The sequence below is a fragment of the Mobula birostris genome, chromosome 6 (assembly GCF_030028105.1).
Source record: "Mobula birostris isolate sMobBir1 chromosome 6, sMobBir1.hap1, whole genome shotgun sequence".
In the NCBI taxonomy this organism is placed as follows: domain Eukaryota; kingdom Metazoa; phylum Chordata; class Chondrichthyes; order Myliobatiformes; family Myliobatidae; genus Mobula; species Mobula birostris.
The window spans coordinates 173813541-173834373 of NC_092375.1; the positions used below are offsets into that span (position 1 = coordinate 173813541).

Sequence of the window (20833 nt, forward strand, 5' to 3'; positions counted from 1 at the left end):
TCGTGCATAGTAAACCAGAAGTTGCAAATACTTCAAGTTTTGACCTGCAAGACCTCAGAAGCTTTGTAGCAGAATTAATTGAGGATATACTCATTAAAATGAACACAGGGAGTGGAATGCATCAGCTTCCAAAATTTGATGAATTATCATGTTTTTTCTGGAAGCTGGATTGTGACAAATGTAACCCACTATTTAAAATGGAAGAAGAAAACAGGGAACTTAGTCTAACATCATTAGTAGGAAAATACTAGTCTACTAGAAAATGTGGAAACAAAATGCTTATAAAATAATACAGGTGATAATCAGTCAACACAGATTTATGAAAGGAATATCTTATTTTGAGGATATTGTGGCAGAATAGATAGAGGATGTGTTGTATTTGAGCAGCCATGTGCACACTATCTTTGGAGCATACAGTTAAGAATGTAAGTGGTATTCTGTCCCTCTTTGCAAGAAGTTTTGAGTGCAGTAGCAAAGATAAATTACTGCAACTACATAGGGCTTTGGTGAGACCACACTTCAAGCACTGCATGCACTTAGACCGTAAGATATAGGAGCAGACTTAGGCCATTTGGCCCATTTAGTCATCTCCACCATTTAATTACAGTTGATCTTTTTTTACCCCTCTTCAGCCCCACTCCCCGGCCTTCTCCCTTTGATGCCATGTTCAATCAAGAACCTATCAAGCTCTGCCTTAAATATACCCAACGACCTGGCCTCCACAGCTGCCTGTGGTAGCAAATTCACCACCCTTTGGCTAATGAAATTTCCCCGCATCTCTGCTTTAAATGGACACCCCTCTATACCGAGGCTGTGCCCTCTTGTCCTAGACTCCCCCACCATGGTAAACATCCTTTTCACACATACTCTGTCTAGGCCTTTCAACATCCGATCCCCACCCATCCTTCTAAATTAATGCGAGTACAGACCCAGAGCCATCAAACTGATGCACCTTCAATTACTCCAAAAGACTGAGGTAGAGTAAATACTGAAAGGCTTTTATTCGCAATAAAATATGACTTCCAGCATGCTGAGTGTCTGCCCCTGGACTGAGGAGGAGGAGCAGGGCGAAATCACCCTTATTCAGGGTTCTGTGGGAGGAGCTACAGGGGCAGTCAGCAGAGGGGCGTGTCCAAACAGTTAACCCAGTTACAACACAAACATTCCTCATATGATAACCCTTTCATTCCTGGAATCATCCTTGTGAATCTCCTCTAAACCCTCTCCAGTGCCAGAACATCTTTTGTTAGATAATGAGCCCAAAACTGTTTACAATACTCAAGCTGAGGCCTCATCAGTGCCTTATAAAGTCTCCCAGCATCACATCCCTGCTCTTATGTTCCAGACCTCTTGAAAAGAATGTTAACATTGCATTTGCCTCTTCATCACCAATTCAACCTGCAAGTTAACCTTTAGGGTGTTCTGTACAAGGACTCTCAGGTCCCTCTGCATCTCAGATTTTTGGATTTTCTCTCCATTTAGAAAATTGTGCGCATGTTTAATTCTTCTACCAAAGTATACAACCATGCATTTTCCAACATCATATTTCATTTGCCACTTTCTTGCTCATTCCCCTAATCTGTCTAAGTCCTTCTGCAACCTTTCTGTTTCCTCAAAACTACCTGCCCCTCTACCAATCTTCATATCATCTACAAACTTGGCAACAAAGCCATCTATTCCATCATCTAAGTCATTGGTATACACATAAAAAGAAGTGGTCCGGAACACCACTAATCACTGGCAGCCAACCAGACAAGGAAGGGAACGTCGACTCAGACCATGAGAGGGGAGGGAACGTCGACTCAGACCATGAGAGGCATGCATTGGGCATTTTCATGCCTTACAAGGCGCAGATTGGAAGTCTGTGTGGGGCGCCACCCCTCGCACAGTCTAGAGCAATGTGTGATTGAGTCCTGACGAAGGGTCTCGGCCTAACGTCGACTGCACCTCTTCCTACAGATGCTGCCTGGCCTGCTGCGTTCACCAGCAACTTTTATGTGTGTTGCTTGAATTTCCAGCATCTGCAGAATTCCTGTTGTTTGTGTGATTAAGTGCCTTGCTCAAGGACACAAACACGCTGCCACAGCTGAGGCTCGAACTAGTGACCTTCAAATCACTAGACGAATGCCTTAACCACTTGGCCACGTGCCCAGAAAAAGATCCTTTTATTTCCACTCACTGCCTCCTACCAATCAATCAATGCTCTAATCATGCTAGTAACTTCCCTGTAATACCATGGGCTCTTAACTTGGTAAGCAGCCTCATGTGTGGCACCTTGTCAAAGTGTCAAAGGCCTTTCAAAAATACAAATATACAGCAACCACTGCATCCCTTTTATCTATCCAACTTGTAATCTCCCCAAAGAATTCCAACAGGTTCATCAGGCAAGATTTCCCCTTAAGGAAAATATGCTGACTTTGTCCTATATTGTCCTGTATTGTCCTGTATCACCAAGTACTCCATAACCTCATCCTAACAATTGACTCCAACATCTTCCCAACCACTGAGGTCAGGTTAACTGGTCTATAATTTCCTTTCTGCTGCCTCTCTTCTTTCTTAAAGAGTGGGGTGACATTTGCAATTATCTGGTCCTCTGGACTCTGGCATGGTTCCAATGATTCTTGAAAGATCAGTTACTAATGCCTCCACAATCTCTACTGCTACCTCCTTCAGAACCATAGGGTGCAGTTCATCTGGTCTGGGGACTTATGTAGGAGCTTCATGTAAAATGAAAAAACAGATTATTATTTAAATGATAAAAAAATAACTGCATGAGGTTGTGCAGAGGGACTTGGGAGTGCTTGTGCATGAATCACAAAAGGTTGGTTTGCAGGTGCAGCAGGCTATCAAGAAGACAAATGGAATGTTGGTCTTCATTGCTAGAGGGATTGAATTTAAGAGCAGGGAGTTACTGGTGAGGCTGCACCTGGAGTACTGCATGCAATTCTGGTCTCCTTACTTGAGGATGGATATACTGACTTTGAAGGTGGTGCAGAGGAGGTTCACCAGGTTCCAGAGATGAGGTGGTTAGGCTATGAAAAGAGATTGAATCGCCTCGGACTATACTCACTGGAATAAGAAGAATGATCTTATAGAAACATAAAATAATGAAAGGGATAAATAAGATAGAGGCAAGAAAGTTGTTTCCACTGGTAGGTGAGACTAGAACTAGGGGACATAGCCTCAAGATTTGGGGGAGTAGATTTAGGACGGAGATAAGGAGGAAATGCTTTTCTCAGAGAGTGATGAATCTGTGGAATTCTCTGCCAATGAAGCAGTGGAGGCTACCTCAGTAAATATATTTAAGACAAGATAGGATCGTATTTGGTATAGTAGGGGATTTAAAGGTTATGGGGAAAAGGCAGGTAGGTGGAGATAAGTTCATGGCCAGATCAGCCATGATCTTATTGAATAGTGGTGGGCACTCATATTCCTATTTCTTATGTTCTTACGTACCTTTAAGTCTTTCAGCTTTTTGAGCACCTTCTCCCTTGCAAGACTAACTGTACTTACTTCTCTTCCTTCACATCCTTCAACACCTGGCACATTGCTAGTTTCTTCCACAGTGAAGACTAAGGCAAAATACTCTTAGTTCATCGGTCAGCTCCTTGTCCCCTGTTATTATTTTTCCAGCCTCATTTTCAAGTGGTCCTATATCCACTATCATCTTTCTTATTTTTTATACACTTGAAAACGCTTTTTCTATCCACCTTGATATTGTTTGCTAGCTTGCTTTCATATTTCAACTTTTCCCTCCTAATGATTCTTTTAGTTGCTTTCTGGAGGTTGTTAAAAGTTTCCCAATCCTCTACCTTCCCACTAAGTTTTGCTTTGTTGTATGCCCCTCTCTTTTGCCTTTATATTAGTTTGGCTTCCTTTGTTAGCCTTGATTGTACTATTTTGCTTTTGAGTAATTTTTTTTTGGAATACATCAATCCTGCACCTTCCTCATTTTTCCAAGAAACTCAAGCCTTGCTGTTCTGCTGTCATCACTGCCAGCATCTCCTTCCAATTTACTTTGCCCAACTCCTCTCTCATACCACTGTAATTTCCTTTACTCCACTGAAATACTGCTATGTCATACTTTACTTTCCCCCAATCAAATTTCAAGTTGAACTCAATCATTTTGTGATCTCTGTCTCCTAGGGGTTCTTCTACCTTAAGCACCCTAATTGCCTCCAGTTCATTATGTAACACCCAATCCAGTATAGCTGATACTCTAGTAGGTTTAATGACAAACTGCTCTAAAAAGCCATCTCTTGGCATTCAACTAATTCACTTACTTGAGATGCATTACCAACCTGATTTTCCCAATCTACCTGCATGTTAAAATCCCCCATGACCATCATAACATTGCCCTTTGACTCGCCTTTTCCATTTCCTGTCTTTTCTACTGCCATCAAGGTCCTTCTACCCTTGCAGATTCCTAACTCAATCCACAAGAATTCAACATCTTCTGCTCCAATGTCTCATCTTTCCAATGATTTGATGCCATTCTTTACCAGCAGAGGCATGCCACCCCTTCTGCCTACCTTCCTAACTCTCTGATACAATGTGGAATATTGGATAATCGGCTCCCAACTACAACCATCCTTAAGCCACGATTCAGTGATGGCCACAACATCATAACTGACAATCTGTAAAAGTGCAACAAGATCATCCACCTTATTTCTTATACTCTTTGCATTGAGATATAACACTTTGAGTACTGTATTTGCTACGCTTTTTGACTCTGCATCCCCAATTCACTGATATTCACCCTGCTGGCTGCAATTTTGACCTATCATGTGCCTGCTCTTCCTGACAGTCTGACTGCATGCTATCTTTGCTTTATTACCATCCGTCCTATCCTGTGTCCCTTCACTCCAGTTCCCATCCCCCTGCCAAATTAGTTTAAACCCACCCAAACAGCTCTAATAAGCCTGCCTGCGAGAATATTGGTCTCCCTCAGGTTCAGGTACAACAGGTCATACTTCCCCCAGAAGAGATCCCAATGATCAAAGAACCTGAAGCCCTGCCCCCTGCACCAGCTTCTCAGGCATGCATTTATCTGCCAAATCATCCTATTTCTACCCTCTCTGGTGCGTGGCACAGGTAGCAATCCAGAAATTACAACCCTGGAGGTCCTGCTTCTGAGCTTTGTCTAGTTCTCTAACTTCTCTCTTCAGGATTGCTTTGTTTTTCCTTCCAATGTCATTGGTACCAATATGTACCAATACATCTGGCTGCTCCCCCACCCCCTCCAAAATGCTGTGGATGTGATCTGAGCCATCCCTGACCCTAGCACCTGGGAGGCAACATACCATCCGGGTGTCCGTTCATGTCCACAGAAACTCCTGTCTGTTCCTCTGACTATTGAGTCCCCTATCACTACCACTCCTCTCTTCTCCTTTTTGTACCACAAACCCATGCTCAATTTCAGTATCCTGGTCTCCGTGGCATTTCCGTGGGAAGTCATCCCCCAGAACAGTATCCAAAATGGTATATTTATTATTTTGGGCAATGGCCACAGGGTGCCTATTCACCTTCCCGTTCCTCCTCCTGACAGTCACCCAGCTACTCGCTTCCTGCAACTTAGGGCTGACTACTTCCCTGTAACTCTGAGTCCTGTAACTTTTAGTCTTTTCTACGAAAGGATATAACTGCCACAGAGGGAGTGCATTGAAAGTTCATTGGACTCATTCCAATGACTTGTTCTTGAAAAAGATATTCAGATGAATAGGTTAAATTCACTAGAATCTGGAAGAATAAGAAGAAACTCCCTTAACACAAAAGTCTGAATGGCTTAAGTGGCCAAACACAGCAATTTTGTTTCCTCTCCCCCATCCTCTGCCCTGGTTGGGTGGGAGTATCTAGAACCAGAAGTCATTGTCTCAGGTTATAGGCAAGGCATCTCTATTTACAATGAGTGGTGAACTGATGGACTTCTCTATTATAGAGGAACATAGCATTTGAGTTTGAGGGTTGACCATAATAATGGCAGAGCAGACTCAGAGTTAAAATGACGTATTCTTACTTCTCTTGTCAGTTTCCGCAAATAAAACAAAGTGTGGTGTTTTATGTTTAACGAAATCAGTAACATCTTTTATTGAACTCCAAAACCTACACCACAAAGGCGCACTAAAAACCTTTTACATGATAACGTCATCACATCAGAGAGACTCTTAAAGCGAAACTCGAACTCAATGTCAGTGGTTGTGAATTATGTACATTTATCACAATTACATTACCCTACACTATTTTCTATTCAGTTTTACCCTTATCTGAGCAATGACAGCATTGCTGATAGTCAACTCCACATCCATATTGACAAACTGAACTACCATATCATATCAGTCTGAACCATCTGGAGTCTTGGACTATGACAACTTCAAGTCATTAAATTAAATCAAAGATCTGAAATTTTAATTAAACTATGAAACTACCATATTAAAACCCCAACCAGTGCACTAACATCTCCAGAGAAGGAACTCTGCCATCCTTACCCTGTTTAGCCTATATATGAACGCAGTTCCATTAATAAGGTTAACTGCTGACACCCTCCTCACTTCAGGGACATTTCAGGTTGGACAATAAGCAATGACATTGCTGACAACATCCACATCTATAATAAAATAATTTAAATAAAAAGCCTCATTAAACTCATTTGAAGTTCTTTTCAAAACCAACAATAAAGTATTCAGATAAAACTTTTATTTGAGTAACTGGCAATGCCCTATCCAATGCAGTACTTTTGAACAGAAACCATTTTCAGATTCTAGCATATTTTCATTTTCTTGGGAGTCCACATACTTTCCACTACAGCTCTGTAATCTTCCATTTGATAAGTGTGGAGAAGATTCAGAGAGACAATCCATGGCAGAACAGGTCATCAGAAGGCAGGAAGAGTTTTGTGGAAATCAGAGACAATTCCATTATTACTAGTTCTATGAAAATTTTACATCACAAGATAACCCTTTATGGATGTGCCTGTGAATATCTTTGTTTTGACCTCTCAACACATGGAGAAATGACATTTGCAATATGTTGTGTATGTTTTGAGCACCATACTTCGAATTTTTCAAATGGAGATCTAAAAAGGTGCAGGATTTGCATAACAAAGCAAGCTCCTGTCTATCTGGGAATGGAGTACTGTACCCACATTTGAAAACTTGTCATCTAAGATAAGCTGGCAAACTATTTTCAATGTTTGTTGAAATTGATTGTAAATAATTGTGAAACTTTCACGTAATTTCCTGATTATTCACATCATTTGAGTTAGTGGATGGTGTACCTCCATACATTAAAATAGTAAATCGATTTCTAAAAATGATTTTGGTTTTACGTGAAGTACTTTATGATGTCCCAAACAATGATCAGGTACCTTTAGTATCCTTTAGTTCCCTAATAAATTAAGTTCATTATTTATTTAAACCTCAAAACTTTAATTTCACAAAATATTAAGCTATTGGCAAATCAACTAAAAAGTTAACAACTTTCATGACCTTCCTTTATAAGGTGAATGGAAGATTAATAGTACCAGCAAAAGAAGTCGAACAAAAATGGAATGACCTTGGCCTTCCAGCAGATACTCTAAGACGCATAATGACTGTGGGTGCTTTTGGCGTGGAGATTGAATGGATGAAATTTTTTGCCTTGTGTTGCAGTACACTTGATCCTGTAAGTATTCTTCTGCTATTACACAATTTATAACAATACCCCATTCAGTCTCTGGTTATTGGCAACTGTTTTCTATGATGCATAAACACAGAAAGAAAATTATTTATTTTTTTCAGTAAGCAGCTACAGTAATTTATTGTTAATATGTTTGTGTACATTCTTCAGTGCTATAATATTCATAGCATAATCACACTCAAAAGAGATCTTTACTATTCATAATAACTTCCTGTATCAAAATTCTGGTTTCAGATGGAGTTAGTGAAGGGGCAGCTCACTGGTAGTTTGAAAGGGAAGAAATTTAACTGAAAACATTACTGATAACACCTTTTCTGAAGTAAATTGTGGTAAACCATCACTACAAACAATGAAGAGATGAGCGAAGGCAAAGCAAATTTGAGGGATGAGCCATGCTGGTGCATTGCAAAATCAACGTAGATGTAGTTGGAGTGCGCAATTCAGAGAGGAAGTGTCGAGGCAGAGGAGTTTTAATGCTCATCCATCTAACTGGGTATGAGGTTGGATTGCTCTGAGCACTGAGCCAATTTGCAGAGGTTGAAAACGGTGTAGGGCTGGGAGTGAGATCTAGGCCTAGAGCAAATTGCTGGGCAGCATGGTCCAGGCTCGAAGTGTTTCAATGCGGCAGCACCCAGGTCCTAATGCAGACATCCCACCTTGCAAAAACTCATTTCAGCGAGGTCTCAACCTCATTTCAGGACGGTCTCAACTGGAAGTCTCAACCTCATAGCAGTCTGTGTCAATGAATTTGTTAATTTTGCAAGACATCAGATTCACAAGTGTTTTGTGAGAGAGCTGATATCTGAATTCTGTCTTAATGTGACGCACCATGCTGAATGCCCTTTCTACATTACAATTAGAATTTGGCAGCACCAAAAGCAGCTTCATCAACTGGCAGAGCTTTTTGAATCTCAAGTGCCCTGTGCTCACAGATTTTACTTTGGACAGTTTCCCCCAGAACTCATCAACTGGCAAACTTTTGTAGTTTGGCACCAGCCCTTCAAAGTTGGTTGAGACATAATCCAGGACTCACCTCAACATGTCTTTTACAGTCATTTAACCCACCATGGGCAATAGAAAAGTCACTGTTGCAAACAGTGCAGCGAGCAACACTGTCATTATTTTTGACCCCTATTAGGCAGGAGTACACTTTAGTGTAGTCTGGGGTGAAGTACGTTTTATATTTTCTTTTTTTTGGAACACTCTGCCATGGCACTGCAGGACACTAAACTGAACTGATGGATAATGAAAGAGAGAGAGAGAGAGAGAGAGGTCGACTGTAAAGCCCGCCCACAGAGAAAACTGATAGGTCTACTGAGCACAAAGAGAGACCAATCAAGATTTTTTTCTTTTTTTTTCTCTCTCGCTCTTTTCTCTCACCCCCCCCCCCCCCACTCACTCGCTCTCAAAAAAATCAATTTCTGGGATATTGTATATAATTTGCAGGCATCAGGAAGCTGCTATCAATGTGCAGGAGACTCCCAGAACTTCCGGGAGAGGTGGGATGTCTGCTAATGTGAGGCATGATCCGCTGTTTGAACAATTTAAATGCCGGCCCAGTTAGAGTGTCGGGACCAGAGGCGAGAGTCGGACTGACTTTGCTTGCTCTCCTGTGATGTTCACTCCTCTCTCCACAACCTGAGACTGTGAGACTGCCCTGGCTGCTGTGCTTTGCAGTAATTTACTCTGCTAATATGATGAATTGAGACCGACGTTTCGGGCTTACTCCAGGCTGCTCCAGAGTTTCAGATCTAAGGACTCAATTTGGTTTGGAATGCTGTTGCTCATTCCTATTGTTCGTATGATTTGTGTTTTTTCTCTTTCTCTGTGAATTGGCTGTTGGTCTTTATCTTTTTAATTGGGTTCTTTCAGGTGTCTTGCTTTGTGGCTGCCTGTAAGCAGACAAATCTCAAGGTCATATAATTTTATACATTCTATGATAATAAATGTACTTTGAATCTTTGAAAATAGGGAAAATGGAAGCTCATTAATGGTAACTCAATGACATTGTCTGAGCATCAGGCTCAAACAATAATAATTCCTGATCAGAAGACATTCAATGGATATAAATTTTATGTGCAAACTTCATGGAAAAATATTATAACAGTCCAAAGACATACTATTTAGAAGGTTTAATTTGTCATTTTGAATTGTCCTGTGATTATCCTGGTGTTAAATAGGTGGGTTGCTAGGTGGTGTAGTTCATTGGGCCAGAAGGGCTTGTACCGTGCTCTATCTCAAAATAAATATTTTTAATATCAGAAATTAAATTAGAAGAAGCCTTAAATGATGCAGTTAATTTCTTATTGGTTAGTTTAATTCAAAAAAGCCGGTAAGTCTATACTTAGTTAATTATAATATAGGATATATTACATTTAGGAATTTTTATCTTTTCAAGTTGAATATGGAAGCCAGGGAGAAGGGGTATGGTAATAAATGTGCTGAATATTAGCCTCCAACCAAGTAACTTCCATATTTAACATGGACATGTAAAATTGCAAGCAACCCCTTCTGGAGATACAAGATGTCAATATCAATATGTTAGTCAACCAATTAGAGAAATTTTAGCACGAAAAGTGACTGTGTCCATTGGTCTCTCAGGATTCCAGGAACTCATCAGTGAAAGCAAGGCAAATACAAAAGAATTGACAGATATCTCTGCCATGGACTGACTGAACAATCGACATCAAATATGATCAATCTGTGATCAGCTAGTGTGACTGCACACATGACATTAATGGCTTAGTTGTGTGTTGACAGCACCAGGCACAGACCAACTCCTTTTTTCTTTGATGACTCACAGTCAATGTCAGTCAAAAATTAAACAGCAGTCTTGCTGGATCAGCACCATGTCAGTTTATTCTTTGAGGTTTTTTTCCCATGTCTTGTCAACATTGTTCTTTTTTCCTACAAGTAGAAAGAGATGGTGATCTATAAATGAAAGTAGTAGGTCCACAGTGGATGCAACCTCATTGGCTCTCTACTTGGCCTTGAATCACCTGAACAATGGCAATACTTAAGTCAGGCTACCGTTTATTGATTACAGCCCAGTGTTCATCACAATCATACTCTCAGTTCTAATCAACAAGCTCCAAGACCTAGGCCTCTGTGCCTCCCTCTGCAACTGGATCTTTGACTCCTCCACTGGGAGTCCATAATCAGTGCAGATTGGAAATAACATCTCCTCACTGACAATCAACACTGGTCCACCTCAAGGATATGTGATTGGCCTATTGCTCTACTCTGTCTATACTCATGACTGTGTGGCTAGGCACAGTTCAAAAATCACCTATAAATTTGCTGACGACACAACTACTTGTATTGTTGATAGAATTTCAGATGGTGATGAGAGGTGTACAGACGCAAGATAGATCAGCTGACTGAGAGATGTTGCAACAAATAGCTTGCACTCAATGTCAGTAAGACCAAGGAATTGATTGTGGACTTTAGGAAGGAGAGTCGAGAGAACACACACCAGTCTTCATCGAGGGATCAGAGTGGAAGCCTAATCTAATTAACTCAAGGGATCAGAGTGGAAGACTAATCTAATTAACTCAATAGCAAAACACATCTATGGAGAGGAATAAACAGTTGATGTTTTGAGACAAGCCCCTTCATTAGCACTGTAATCCATTTGCCATTTCTTTGCCCATTCTCCTCACCTGTCCAAGTCCATCTGCAGATTCCCTGCTTCCTCATACTGCCTGCCCTTGCACTCTTTTAAGTGAAGATGTGTGCTTAAGCCTTTAATAATTTCTTAATACTTTTTATTTTGAACAATCTTGTAACCAACAAGCTGTAGGTTAATTTCAGTGGTTGTGTGCATCAAAGACCTTCCTTATCATTAAAATTAAACAACATCCATTGTCTGAAATGGGCCTCACTAGCTTTTAATACCATTTGGTCAGTGCCCCAGAGCACGTATACTGTGTACATTCCAACATTATTCTTGATTTGCCAAATAAATGGGATCAAGTCTCCTACACCGGATTCACCAGCTTGGTCAGACCACAGATAGCCAGCTAATTAGGAATACTTAAATTCCATATGTCTACAATGTATACTGTCTACAAATTGTATAGATTTTGGTATTTTTCTTCCACAGAACATTACAAATGCCATGAGGTATGCATTTGAGATTTTAAGTTCAAAGGAAGATGGTGGTCGAATTCCTTACACCACGTTTAGATTCCTCTACAGTTACCTTGCCATGATAGATGGTGAAATTCATCGATCGCAGATTGAAAAGATGCTTAACAACATTGAACGGCAGGTGTAAGTATAATATGTTTTGACTGATCTGTATGTATATTTTGTGTGACTCAGATGGTTTACACAAGGAGATGGCCTTTAATCTTTGCAACAAAGACAAAATGCTGGTGGAACTTAGCAGGCCAGGCAGCATCTATGGACAAGGGTAAACAGTTGATATTTTGGACCAAGACCCTTCAGGATGGGAAAGGAAGGGAAAAGGAGTCAGAATAAGAAGGTGGGAAGAGAGGAGGAAGTACAAGATGTCAGGTGATAGGGGAAACCAGGAGAGGGGGAGGGAGAGAAGTAAAGAGCTGGGAAGTTGATTGTGAAAGAGATAAAGGGCTGGAGAAGATGGGAATCTGTTAGGAGAGGACAGAAGACCATGGAAGAAAGGGAAGGGGGAGGAGCACCAGAGAAGGGATGATGGCAGGTAAGAAAGGGTGTGAGAGGAAAACAAGAATCGGGAATGGTGAAGGAGTGAAGGTTGGGCAATTACTGGAAGTTTGTGAATTCAATGTTCATGCCATCTGGTTGGAGGCCACACAGACAGATTATAAGGTGTTTCTCCTCCAACCTGAGTGTGGCCTCATTGTGGCAGTAGAAGAGTCCATATACTGACATGTTGGAATGGGAAGTAGAATTGAAATGGGTGGCCACCAGGAAATCCTGCTATTTGTGGCAGATGGAGCAGAGGGCTATGGCCTCCTCTACTGCCACTGCCAGTCCTGTGCTCTGATCGGTTGATCTTTAAATAAAACTCCCATGTGGACTTACCCATTAACAGCCTTTCCCAATACCTCCCCCCATTTCCTGTCTAACAATGTCATAAGTTGCCCTCACCCAATTTAGTACTTCCCTATAAGGTTCAAATTTATCCTTATTCATAACTATCCTAAAACATAAGGACTTGTGATCACTACTCCAAAGATGCTCTTACTGAAAGGCCAGGTTTATTTCCCAAAACATAGTCCAGTATGGTCCTTCCTCCAGTTGGATTATTCACATACTTTTTCAAGAAACCCATTTGAATGCACTGAAGAAATTCTGCCCCATCTAAACCTCTTCCACAAAGGAAATCCAAGTCAATATTGGAGAAATTAACCACTACATCAATCCTGTTGCTATTACATCCTTCCATAATTTGTTTACACACCTGTTCCTCTATCTCTGGTGACTTTTAGAAGGTATAGTATAACACCATCAGAGTGACTGACCCTTTTTATTTTAAACCTCTACCCATATTGCCCTGAGGATCAGCCCCTCACCATGTCCACTCTGAGGGCAGCTTGACTTTCTCCCTGATTAGCAATGTAATGGAACTTCCTCAGGCAGAGTGATACATGTATAGAACAAGCTGTCAGAGGAAGTGGTTGAACTCTGACTCCTTCCACCTCTTTTACCACCCCATTTTATTTGAAACACTGAAACTAAGAGCTTTGAGCTACCGATCACGTGTCTCACACGCAAGCCTCCTTCAAAGCCACATCATAAACAATAATGATCCAAACTCATAAATTCATCTGCCTTATCCACACTACTACTTGCATTAAAATAAACACATCAGCCCATCAGTCCCCATATGCTTATTAACTTCCCCCTGTCTGTCCTTCCTTTTAGACGTCATGACACCCAGATTCACCTCAACCCCTCTACCTGCTGCTATGATTCCCACCCCCTAACACTCTAGGTAAAACCCTCCTTAACAGCACTAGCAAACTACTTAGGTGCTAAACTAGATCCAGGACAATCCAGTTTAGTGTTGTAATAAAACTTTATTTCAGGAACCTGAGGAAACATTGCATAGTAATTAAACAAAGAGCTTACCATTGGTGCCGACCTCACCCTCATTTCCTCCATTTCCCCGACATCTGCGCTCACTCCATCTTCCTGCCACCTTAACAGAGATAGAGTTCTCTTCCTTACCTACCACCCCGTGAGGCTCTGCATCCAACACATCATTCTCCGCAACTTTCACCATCTCCAAAAAGATCATACCACTAAGCACATCTTTATCTCCCACCCACTCTCCATTTTCTGCAGGGATCGCTCCCTCTGTGACTTCCTTGTCCATTCGTCCCTCCCCACGAATCTCCCTCCCATTCACCTACTCCCTCACTTCCATTCATGGCCCCAAACAGTCCTTCCAGATGAGGTGACACTTTACCTGCAAATCTGCTGAGGTTTTCTATTGCATCTGGTGCTCCCGATGCGACCTCCTCTATATCGGTGAGACCTGACGTAAATTGCTTGACCTCTTCATTGAGCATCCCTGAGCATGCACCATCTGACTAAAACAGAGCTTCAGTGTGACTCCACATTTTATTTCCAACTCCTATTCCCATTCCAACATATAGGTCCATGGTCACCTCTTGTACCACGATGAGGCTACCCTCAGGGTGGAGGAGCAACACCTTATATTCTGTCAGGGTCACCTCCAACCTGATGGATGCTGTCTGACCTGCTGAGTTCCTTCAACATTTTCTGTGTGAATTTGATTGATCTGCAGAATTTTGTGTTTGCAATTAAACAAAGGTTTGGTTTCAATAGTGTAAAACAAGTCCCAACTATTTTGAACACAAGAGATTCTGCAGATACCAGAAATCTAGAGCAGTACATACTTTTTAATTTTATTATTTATTTATTTAGATATGCAACATGGTAACAGGCCCTTGGGCCCAACAAACCCATGCCACTCAATTGCACCCATGTGACCAATTATGACCACAAGACATAGGAGCAGAATTAGGCCATTTGGTCCATCGAGTCTGCTCTGCCATTCAATCATGGTTGATCATTTTTCCCTTCCTCAGCCCCACTCCCCAGCCTTCTCGCCATAATCTTTGATGCCATGTCCTATCAAAAACCTAGCAAGCTCTGCCTTAAATACACCCAACAATGTGGCCTCTAAAACTGCTTGTGGTAATAAATTCCACAAATTTACCACCCTTTGGCTGAAGAAATTTCTCCACTTCTCTGTTTTAAATGGGCGCACCTCTACACTGAGGCTGTGCCCTCTTGTCCTAGACGCCCACACTATGGGAAACATCGTTTCCACGTCTACTCTGTCTAGGCCCTTCAACATTTGAAAAGGTTTAGTGAGATCCCCCCGTTATCCTTCTAAATTCTGGCCAGTACAGACCTAGAGCTATCAAACATACCTCGTATGATAACCCTTTCATTCCAGAATCATCCTTGTGTGAACCTCCTCTGAACCCTCCCCAATGCCAGCCCATCTGTTCTTAGATAAGAAGCCCAAAACTGTTCACAATACTCAAGGTGAGGCCTCACCAGTGCCTTATAAAGCCTCAGCATTACATCCTGCTCTTGTCTCAGCCTACCTGTTTCTTCAACACTACCTATCCCTCTACCAATCTTCGTATCATCTGCAAATTTGGCAACAAACCCATCTATTCCATCATTTAAGTCATTGATATACAGCATAAAAAGAAGCCATCACAACACCAATCCCTGTGGAACACGACTAGTCACTGGCAGCCAACCAGAAAAGGATCCTTTTATTCCCACTTGCTGCCTCCTACCAATCAGCCAATGGTCTAACCATGCCAGTAAATTTTCAGTAATGCCATGGCCTCTTAACTTGGTAAGCAGCCTCATGTGTGCCACCTTGTCAGCACCTTCTGAAAGTCCAAACATGCAACATCCACTGCCTCTCCTTTATTTATTTTGCATGTAATCTCCTCAAAGAATTTCAACAGGTTTGTCAGGTAAGCATTTCCCTTAAGGAAACCATGCTGACTTTGTCCTATCTTGCCCTGTGTCACCAAGTACTCCATAATCTCATCCTTAACAATTGAAATCCAACATTTTCCCAACCACTGAGGTCAGGCTAACTGGTTTATAATTTCCTTTCTGCTGCCTCTCTACTTTCTTAAAGAGCGGAGTGAAATTTGCACCATTCCAGAGTCCAATGATTTTTGAAAGATCATTACTAATGCCTCCGCAATCTCTATGGCTACCTCTTTCAGAATCCTAGGGTGCAGTTCATCTGGTCTGCACGACTTATGTACCCTTAGGTCTTTCAGCTTTTTCAGCATCTTTTCCCTTGTAATAGCAACTGCACTCACTTCTCTTTCCTCACACCCTTCAACACCTGCACATTGCAAGCGTCTTTCACAGTAAAGGCTGATGCAAAATACTCATTTAGTTCATCTGCCATCTCCTTGTCCCCTGTTATTATTTCTCTGGCCTCACTTTCTAGCAGTCATATATCCACTCTCATCTCTCTTTTATTTTTTACATACTTGATAAACCCTTTATTATCCACATTGATATTGTTTGTTAGCTTGCTTTCATATTTCACCTTTGCCCTCCTATGATTCTTTTAGTTGCTCTCTCTGTAGGTTATTACAACCTTCCCACCCCTCTACCTTCCCACTAATTTTTGCTTTGTTGTATGCCCTCTCTTTTGCTTTTACGATAGCTTTGACTTCCCTTGTCAGCCACGGTTATTCTGTTTTGCCACTTGAGTATTTCTTTGTTTTTGGAATACACCTATCCTGCAGCTTCCTCATTTTTCCCATTGCTGTTCTGCTGTCAACCCTGCCAGCATCTCCTTCCAATTCACTTTGGCCGATTCCTCTCTCATACCACTGTAATTTCCTTTACCCCACTAAAATACTGCTACATCAGACTTTACTTTCTCCCTATCAAATTTCAAGTTGAACTCACTGTCTCCTAAGGGTTCTTTTATCTCAAGCTCCCTAATCACCTCTGGTTCTTTACATAACACCCAATGCAGTATAGCTGATCCCCTAGTACACTCAACGACAAATTGCTCTAAAAAACTATCTCATTGGCATTCAACAAATTCACTCTTGAGATCCATTTCCAGTCTGATTTTCCCAATCGACCTGCAAATTGAAATCTTCCATAACTATCATAACATTGCCCTTTTGACACTCCCTTTCTATTTCCTATTGTAATCTGTGGTCCACATCACAGCTATTGTTGGGAGGCCTGTTTATAACTGCCATCAGGGTCCTTTTACCCTTGCAGTTTCTTAATTCAACCCATAAGGATTTAATATCTTCCGATCCTATGTCACATCTTTCTGCTGATTTGATGCCATTTTTCACCAGCAGAGCTATGCCACCCCCTCTGCTGATCTTTCTATCCCTCTAATACAACATGTAACCTTGGATATTCAGCTCCCAACTACAACCATCCTTCAGCCACGATTCAGTGATGGCCACATCATATACCTGACAATCTGTAATATTGCAACAAGATTGTCCATGTTATTTCTTATACTCCATGAAGTCAGACATAACACTTTGAGTGCTGCATTCGCTACTCTTTTTGATTCTGCAACTCTAATGTGCTGATACCCACCCTGCTGGCTACAACTATGTCCTATCATCTGCCTGGCCCTCTTGACAGTCTAACTGCATGCTATCTTTACTTTTTTACCATCTGTCCTATCCTGAGTTCCTTCTCTCTGGTTCCCACCCCCCTGACAAATTACTTTAAGCCCCCCTCCCCCCAACAGCTAACAAACCTGCCCGTGAGAATAATGGTTCCCCTTTGGTTCAGGTGCAACCCGTCACTTTTGAACAGGTCATACTTCTCCCAGAAGAGATCCCAATGATCCATGAACCTGAAGCCCTGGCCCTTGCACCAGCTTCTCAGCCACATTTGAACTTGTTTCTACCCTCACTGGTGCGTGGCATAGGTAGCAATCCAGAAATTACTACACTGGAGGTCCTGCTTCGCAGCTTTCTGTCTAGTTTTCTAAATTCTCTCTTCAGAACCTCATTGTTTTTCCTTCCTATGTTATTGGTACCAATACTTACAAGACATCTGGCTGCTCTTCCTCTCTCTCCAAAATGTTGTGAGCACAATCCAAGGCGTCCCTGACCCTGGCACCTGGCAGGCAGCATACCATCCCAGTCACGTCCACAGAATTAACCCACTAATCTGTATGGCTTTGGAAAGTGGGAGGAAACCCACGCACACAGAGGAAATCCGAGCACACAGAGGAAACCCACGCACACAGAGGAATCCCGAGCACACAGAGGAACCCTGAGCACACAGAGGAAACCCGAGCACACAGAGGAAACCCACGCAGCTATGGGAAGAACGGACAAACTCCTTATAGACAGCTGGTGGAATTCAACACGGGTTACATAATGCTACTGTGCTGCCCCATACAAAATGCCGAAGGAACTTGGCAGGTAATGCAGCATCGATGTGGAACCCTTCATCAGGACTGGAAAGTAAGGGGGCAGAAGCCCCGATAAGATGGTTTTGGAAGGGAGGGGAAACGATGATCACTTATTCCGCTCCATAAATGCTGCCTCACTTGCTGAGTTCCTCCAGCATTTTGTGTTTGTTGCCCAGCTATTTTTAACATCATTAGTAAAGGTCTTTCTACCAGACTAACAAAAAATAATTAGAGGGTTGTTTTTAAAATAACCCTCCAGCAAGAAGATGAAAATAGATTAGACAGTCATCTCACATTGAAATGAACATTCAATTCAAACTCATCTATACCCACAAGATGGGTTTTGTTATAATTACCTCTAAGTTTATTGGTTTTAATTTTGACAGCAGAACTGTCAGCATTTTCTATCATTATATCATAAAAATGACTGAAGTTCCTAATGAAAGTGATGCATTACTAAATGTAAAAAGGTGCTCTCAGTGAATCCAGTCCTTACCTGGCAAACTAATTTGTATCTGGATGCTTTTAAGAAATGAGTGATTAATGCTAAAACTTCAGGCAGATACACACTATGTTTGGATCAAAAGAAAATCCCTAAAAGTATTATTGATGTACAAAAACAGCTTGAGTAATAGATTTGGTTTCTTGTTGACTGGAGGAGGCAGCATAGATAGTTTGGGAGCAAACTCTGAAATGGAATTGCTAAAAGATTTCCAATCCCTAACCTAGAGCAGAAGTCTCATTATTTTAATGCAGGATAAATTAATTGTTCAAAGGCAATTGGGTTTGGATGTTGGCTGAAAGGATGAGTTAATGAAGGATGAGGCGGAATCTCACTGAAACCTTTCGAATGTTGAAAGGCCTAGACAAAGTAAATGTGGAAAGGATGTTTCCCATGGTGGGAGAGTCAAGGACAAGAGGGAACAGCCTCAGGATAGAGGGGTGCCCTTTCAAAACAGAGATGCACAGAAATTTCTTTAGCCAAAGAGTGGTGAATTTGCGGAATTTGTTGCCATATGCAGCTGTGGAGGCCAGGTCATTGGGTGCATTTAAGGCAGGGATTGATAGGATCTTGATTGGACATGGCATCAAAGGTTAGAGAGAGAAGGCCAGGAACTGGGTTTGAGGACGAGATTTAAAAAAATGGATCCGATATGATTGAATGGCAGAGCAGACTCAATGGACCAGATGGCGTATTCTGCTCCTATGTCTTATGGTCTAATCAGAAAACATCATCTGCCCCTCAAAGCTGGTAAGTACGGATGTAAGAACACTAACCGTTTTTCCAAACTTCATGTGTCTTGAAGTACCTGCACAGATTCAATGAGTAAAATACCTTAAATATCATGCTTTTGTTCTTATTATAATGTTTGAAAACTTATTTTTAGCTCCTTGTACTTTTTTGGCTAACTATCGACCATTCTCTCTACTGAGGAAGGTTGGCTTGTCAGTGAGATTATTAAATTTAGATCAGTACAGCACAGTACGGGCCTTTGATTACATTCACATTGCACTATCAACCCACCTGTTTCTTTGGGTAAAACTAAAGCTTATGTCTTTTAGTACAATGAAAGATTGAGTTCTTATTGTTGTGACATTTTCCCGTTATAGCTACTTATGCATGAACTTGATATTGCACTTCTCCTTGAAAATAAACTGTGACTATCCTTTTCATTTTCAGTCTCAGTTTACTGGCATCCCACTATTTGAACGATTCGCTGTTTATACATAAATAACTGAAATTTTATATTTTTTTAAGAATCCTTAAACTTAACATTTGAAGTCTCATCAAAGTTAAACTCCTTAAGGCAAGTGTTCCCAACCTATTTCATGCCATGGGCCCTTACCACTAACCAAGGGGTCTGTGGACCCCAGGTCAGGAATCCCTGGTTTAAGCAAACATATTGAAGAAATAATGAAAACTTGCACTCACAATGCATATTGAAAAGGGAATTATGGAGTAACGTGTACTGCCATATTGTCCTTATTTTTACTACATCTTTTTCCCGTGATCCACAGAGCTGAAAATGATGGACTTGTCAAAGTGAGTGATTTCATCAGCTGCTGACTGCATAAGTAATAAATCATCCAGGAACTTCAGAAATTTGAAGGCTACTGAATAGATTGAATTGATGTCATCTTTAGAAGCAACACTTCTTGGTAATGAAGTACTTCTTCAGTTGTGCTGCTTAAGTTTGCATACACAATAAACCTCTTAACTAGTGAGGTAATGCATTTACTGGAGCCTGTGTCTATGAGTCTATATATTGTGATTTTTGAAAAAGTGTACCATTTCAAACACCTGCATATTAAAAATTATAAACACAAGGAAGTCTCCAGATACTAGAAATCGAAAGCAACACACATAAAATGCTGAAAGGACTCAGTAAGTCAGGCAGCATCTATGGAAATGAATAAGCAGTCATTTTAGGCCGAGACCCTTCTTCAGGACTGGAAAGGAAGGGGAAGATGGGAGAATAAAAAGGTGGGGGGAATGGGAACACTTCACCTGCGAATCTGCCGGGGTCATCTATTGTGTCCAGTGACCCTGATATGGCTTGCTCTACATTGGTGAAACCCATTGTAAATTGGAGGACCACTTCATTGAGCTCCTCCACTCCATCCGCCAAAAAGTGGAACTTTCCGGTGGCCAAACATTTTAATTCTGATTCCCATTCCTGTTCTGACACGTCGGTCCATGGCCTCCTCTTATGCCAATAT

General features: G+C 41.4%; 1 protein-coding gene across 1 annotated transcript in view; it reads left to right on the forward strand.

The window, feature by feature from the left end:
* LOC140198652 (ropporin-1-like) overlaps positions 1-20349 on the forward strand; it is a 36605-nt gene extending 16256 nt beyond the window's left edge. Inside the window, exons 3-5 of the mRNA XM_072259657.1 lie at positions 7498-7659; positions 11780-11949; positions 20132-20349. Coding sequence (XP_072115758.1) covers positions 7498-7659; positions 11780-11949; positions 20132-20180 — 381 coding nt within the window. The 3' untranslated portion in view covers positions 20181-20349. The remainder of the gene's footprint in view (positions 1-7497; positions 7660-11779; positions 11950-20131) is intronic.
* Positions 20350-20833: the final 484 nt, after the last annotated feature.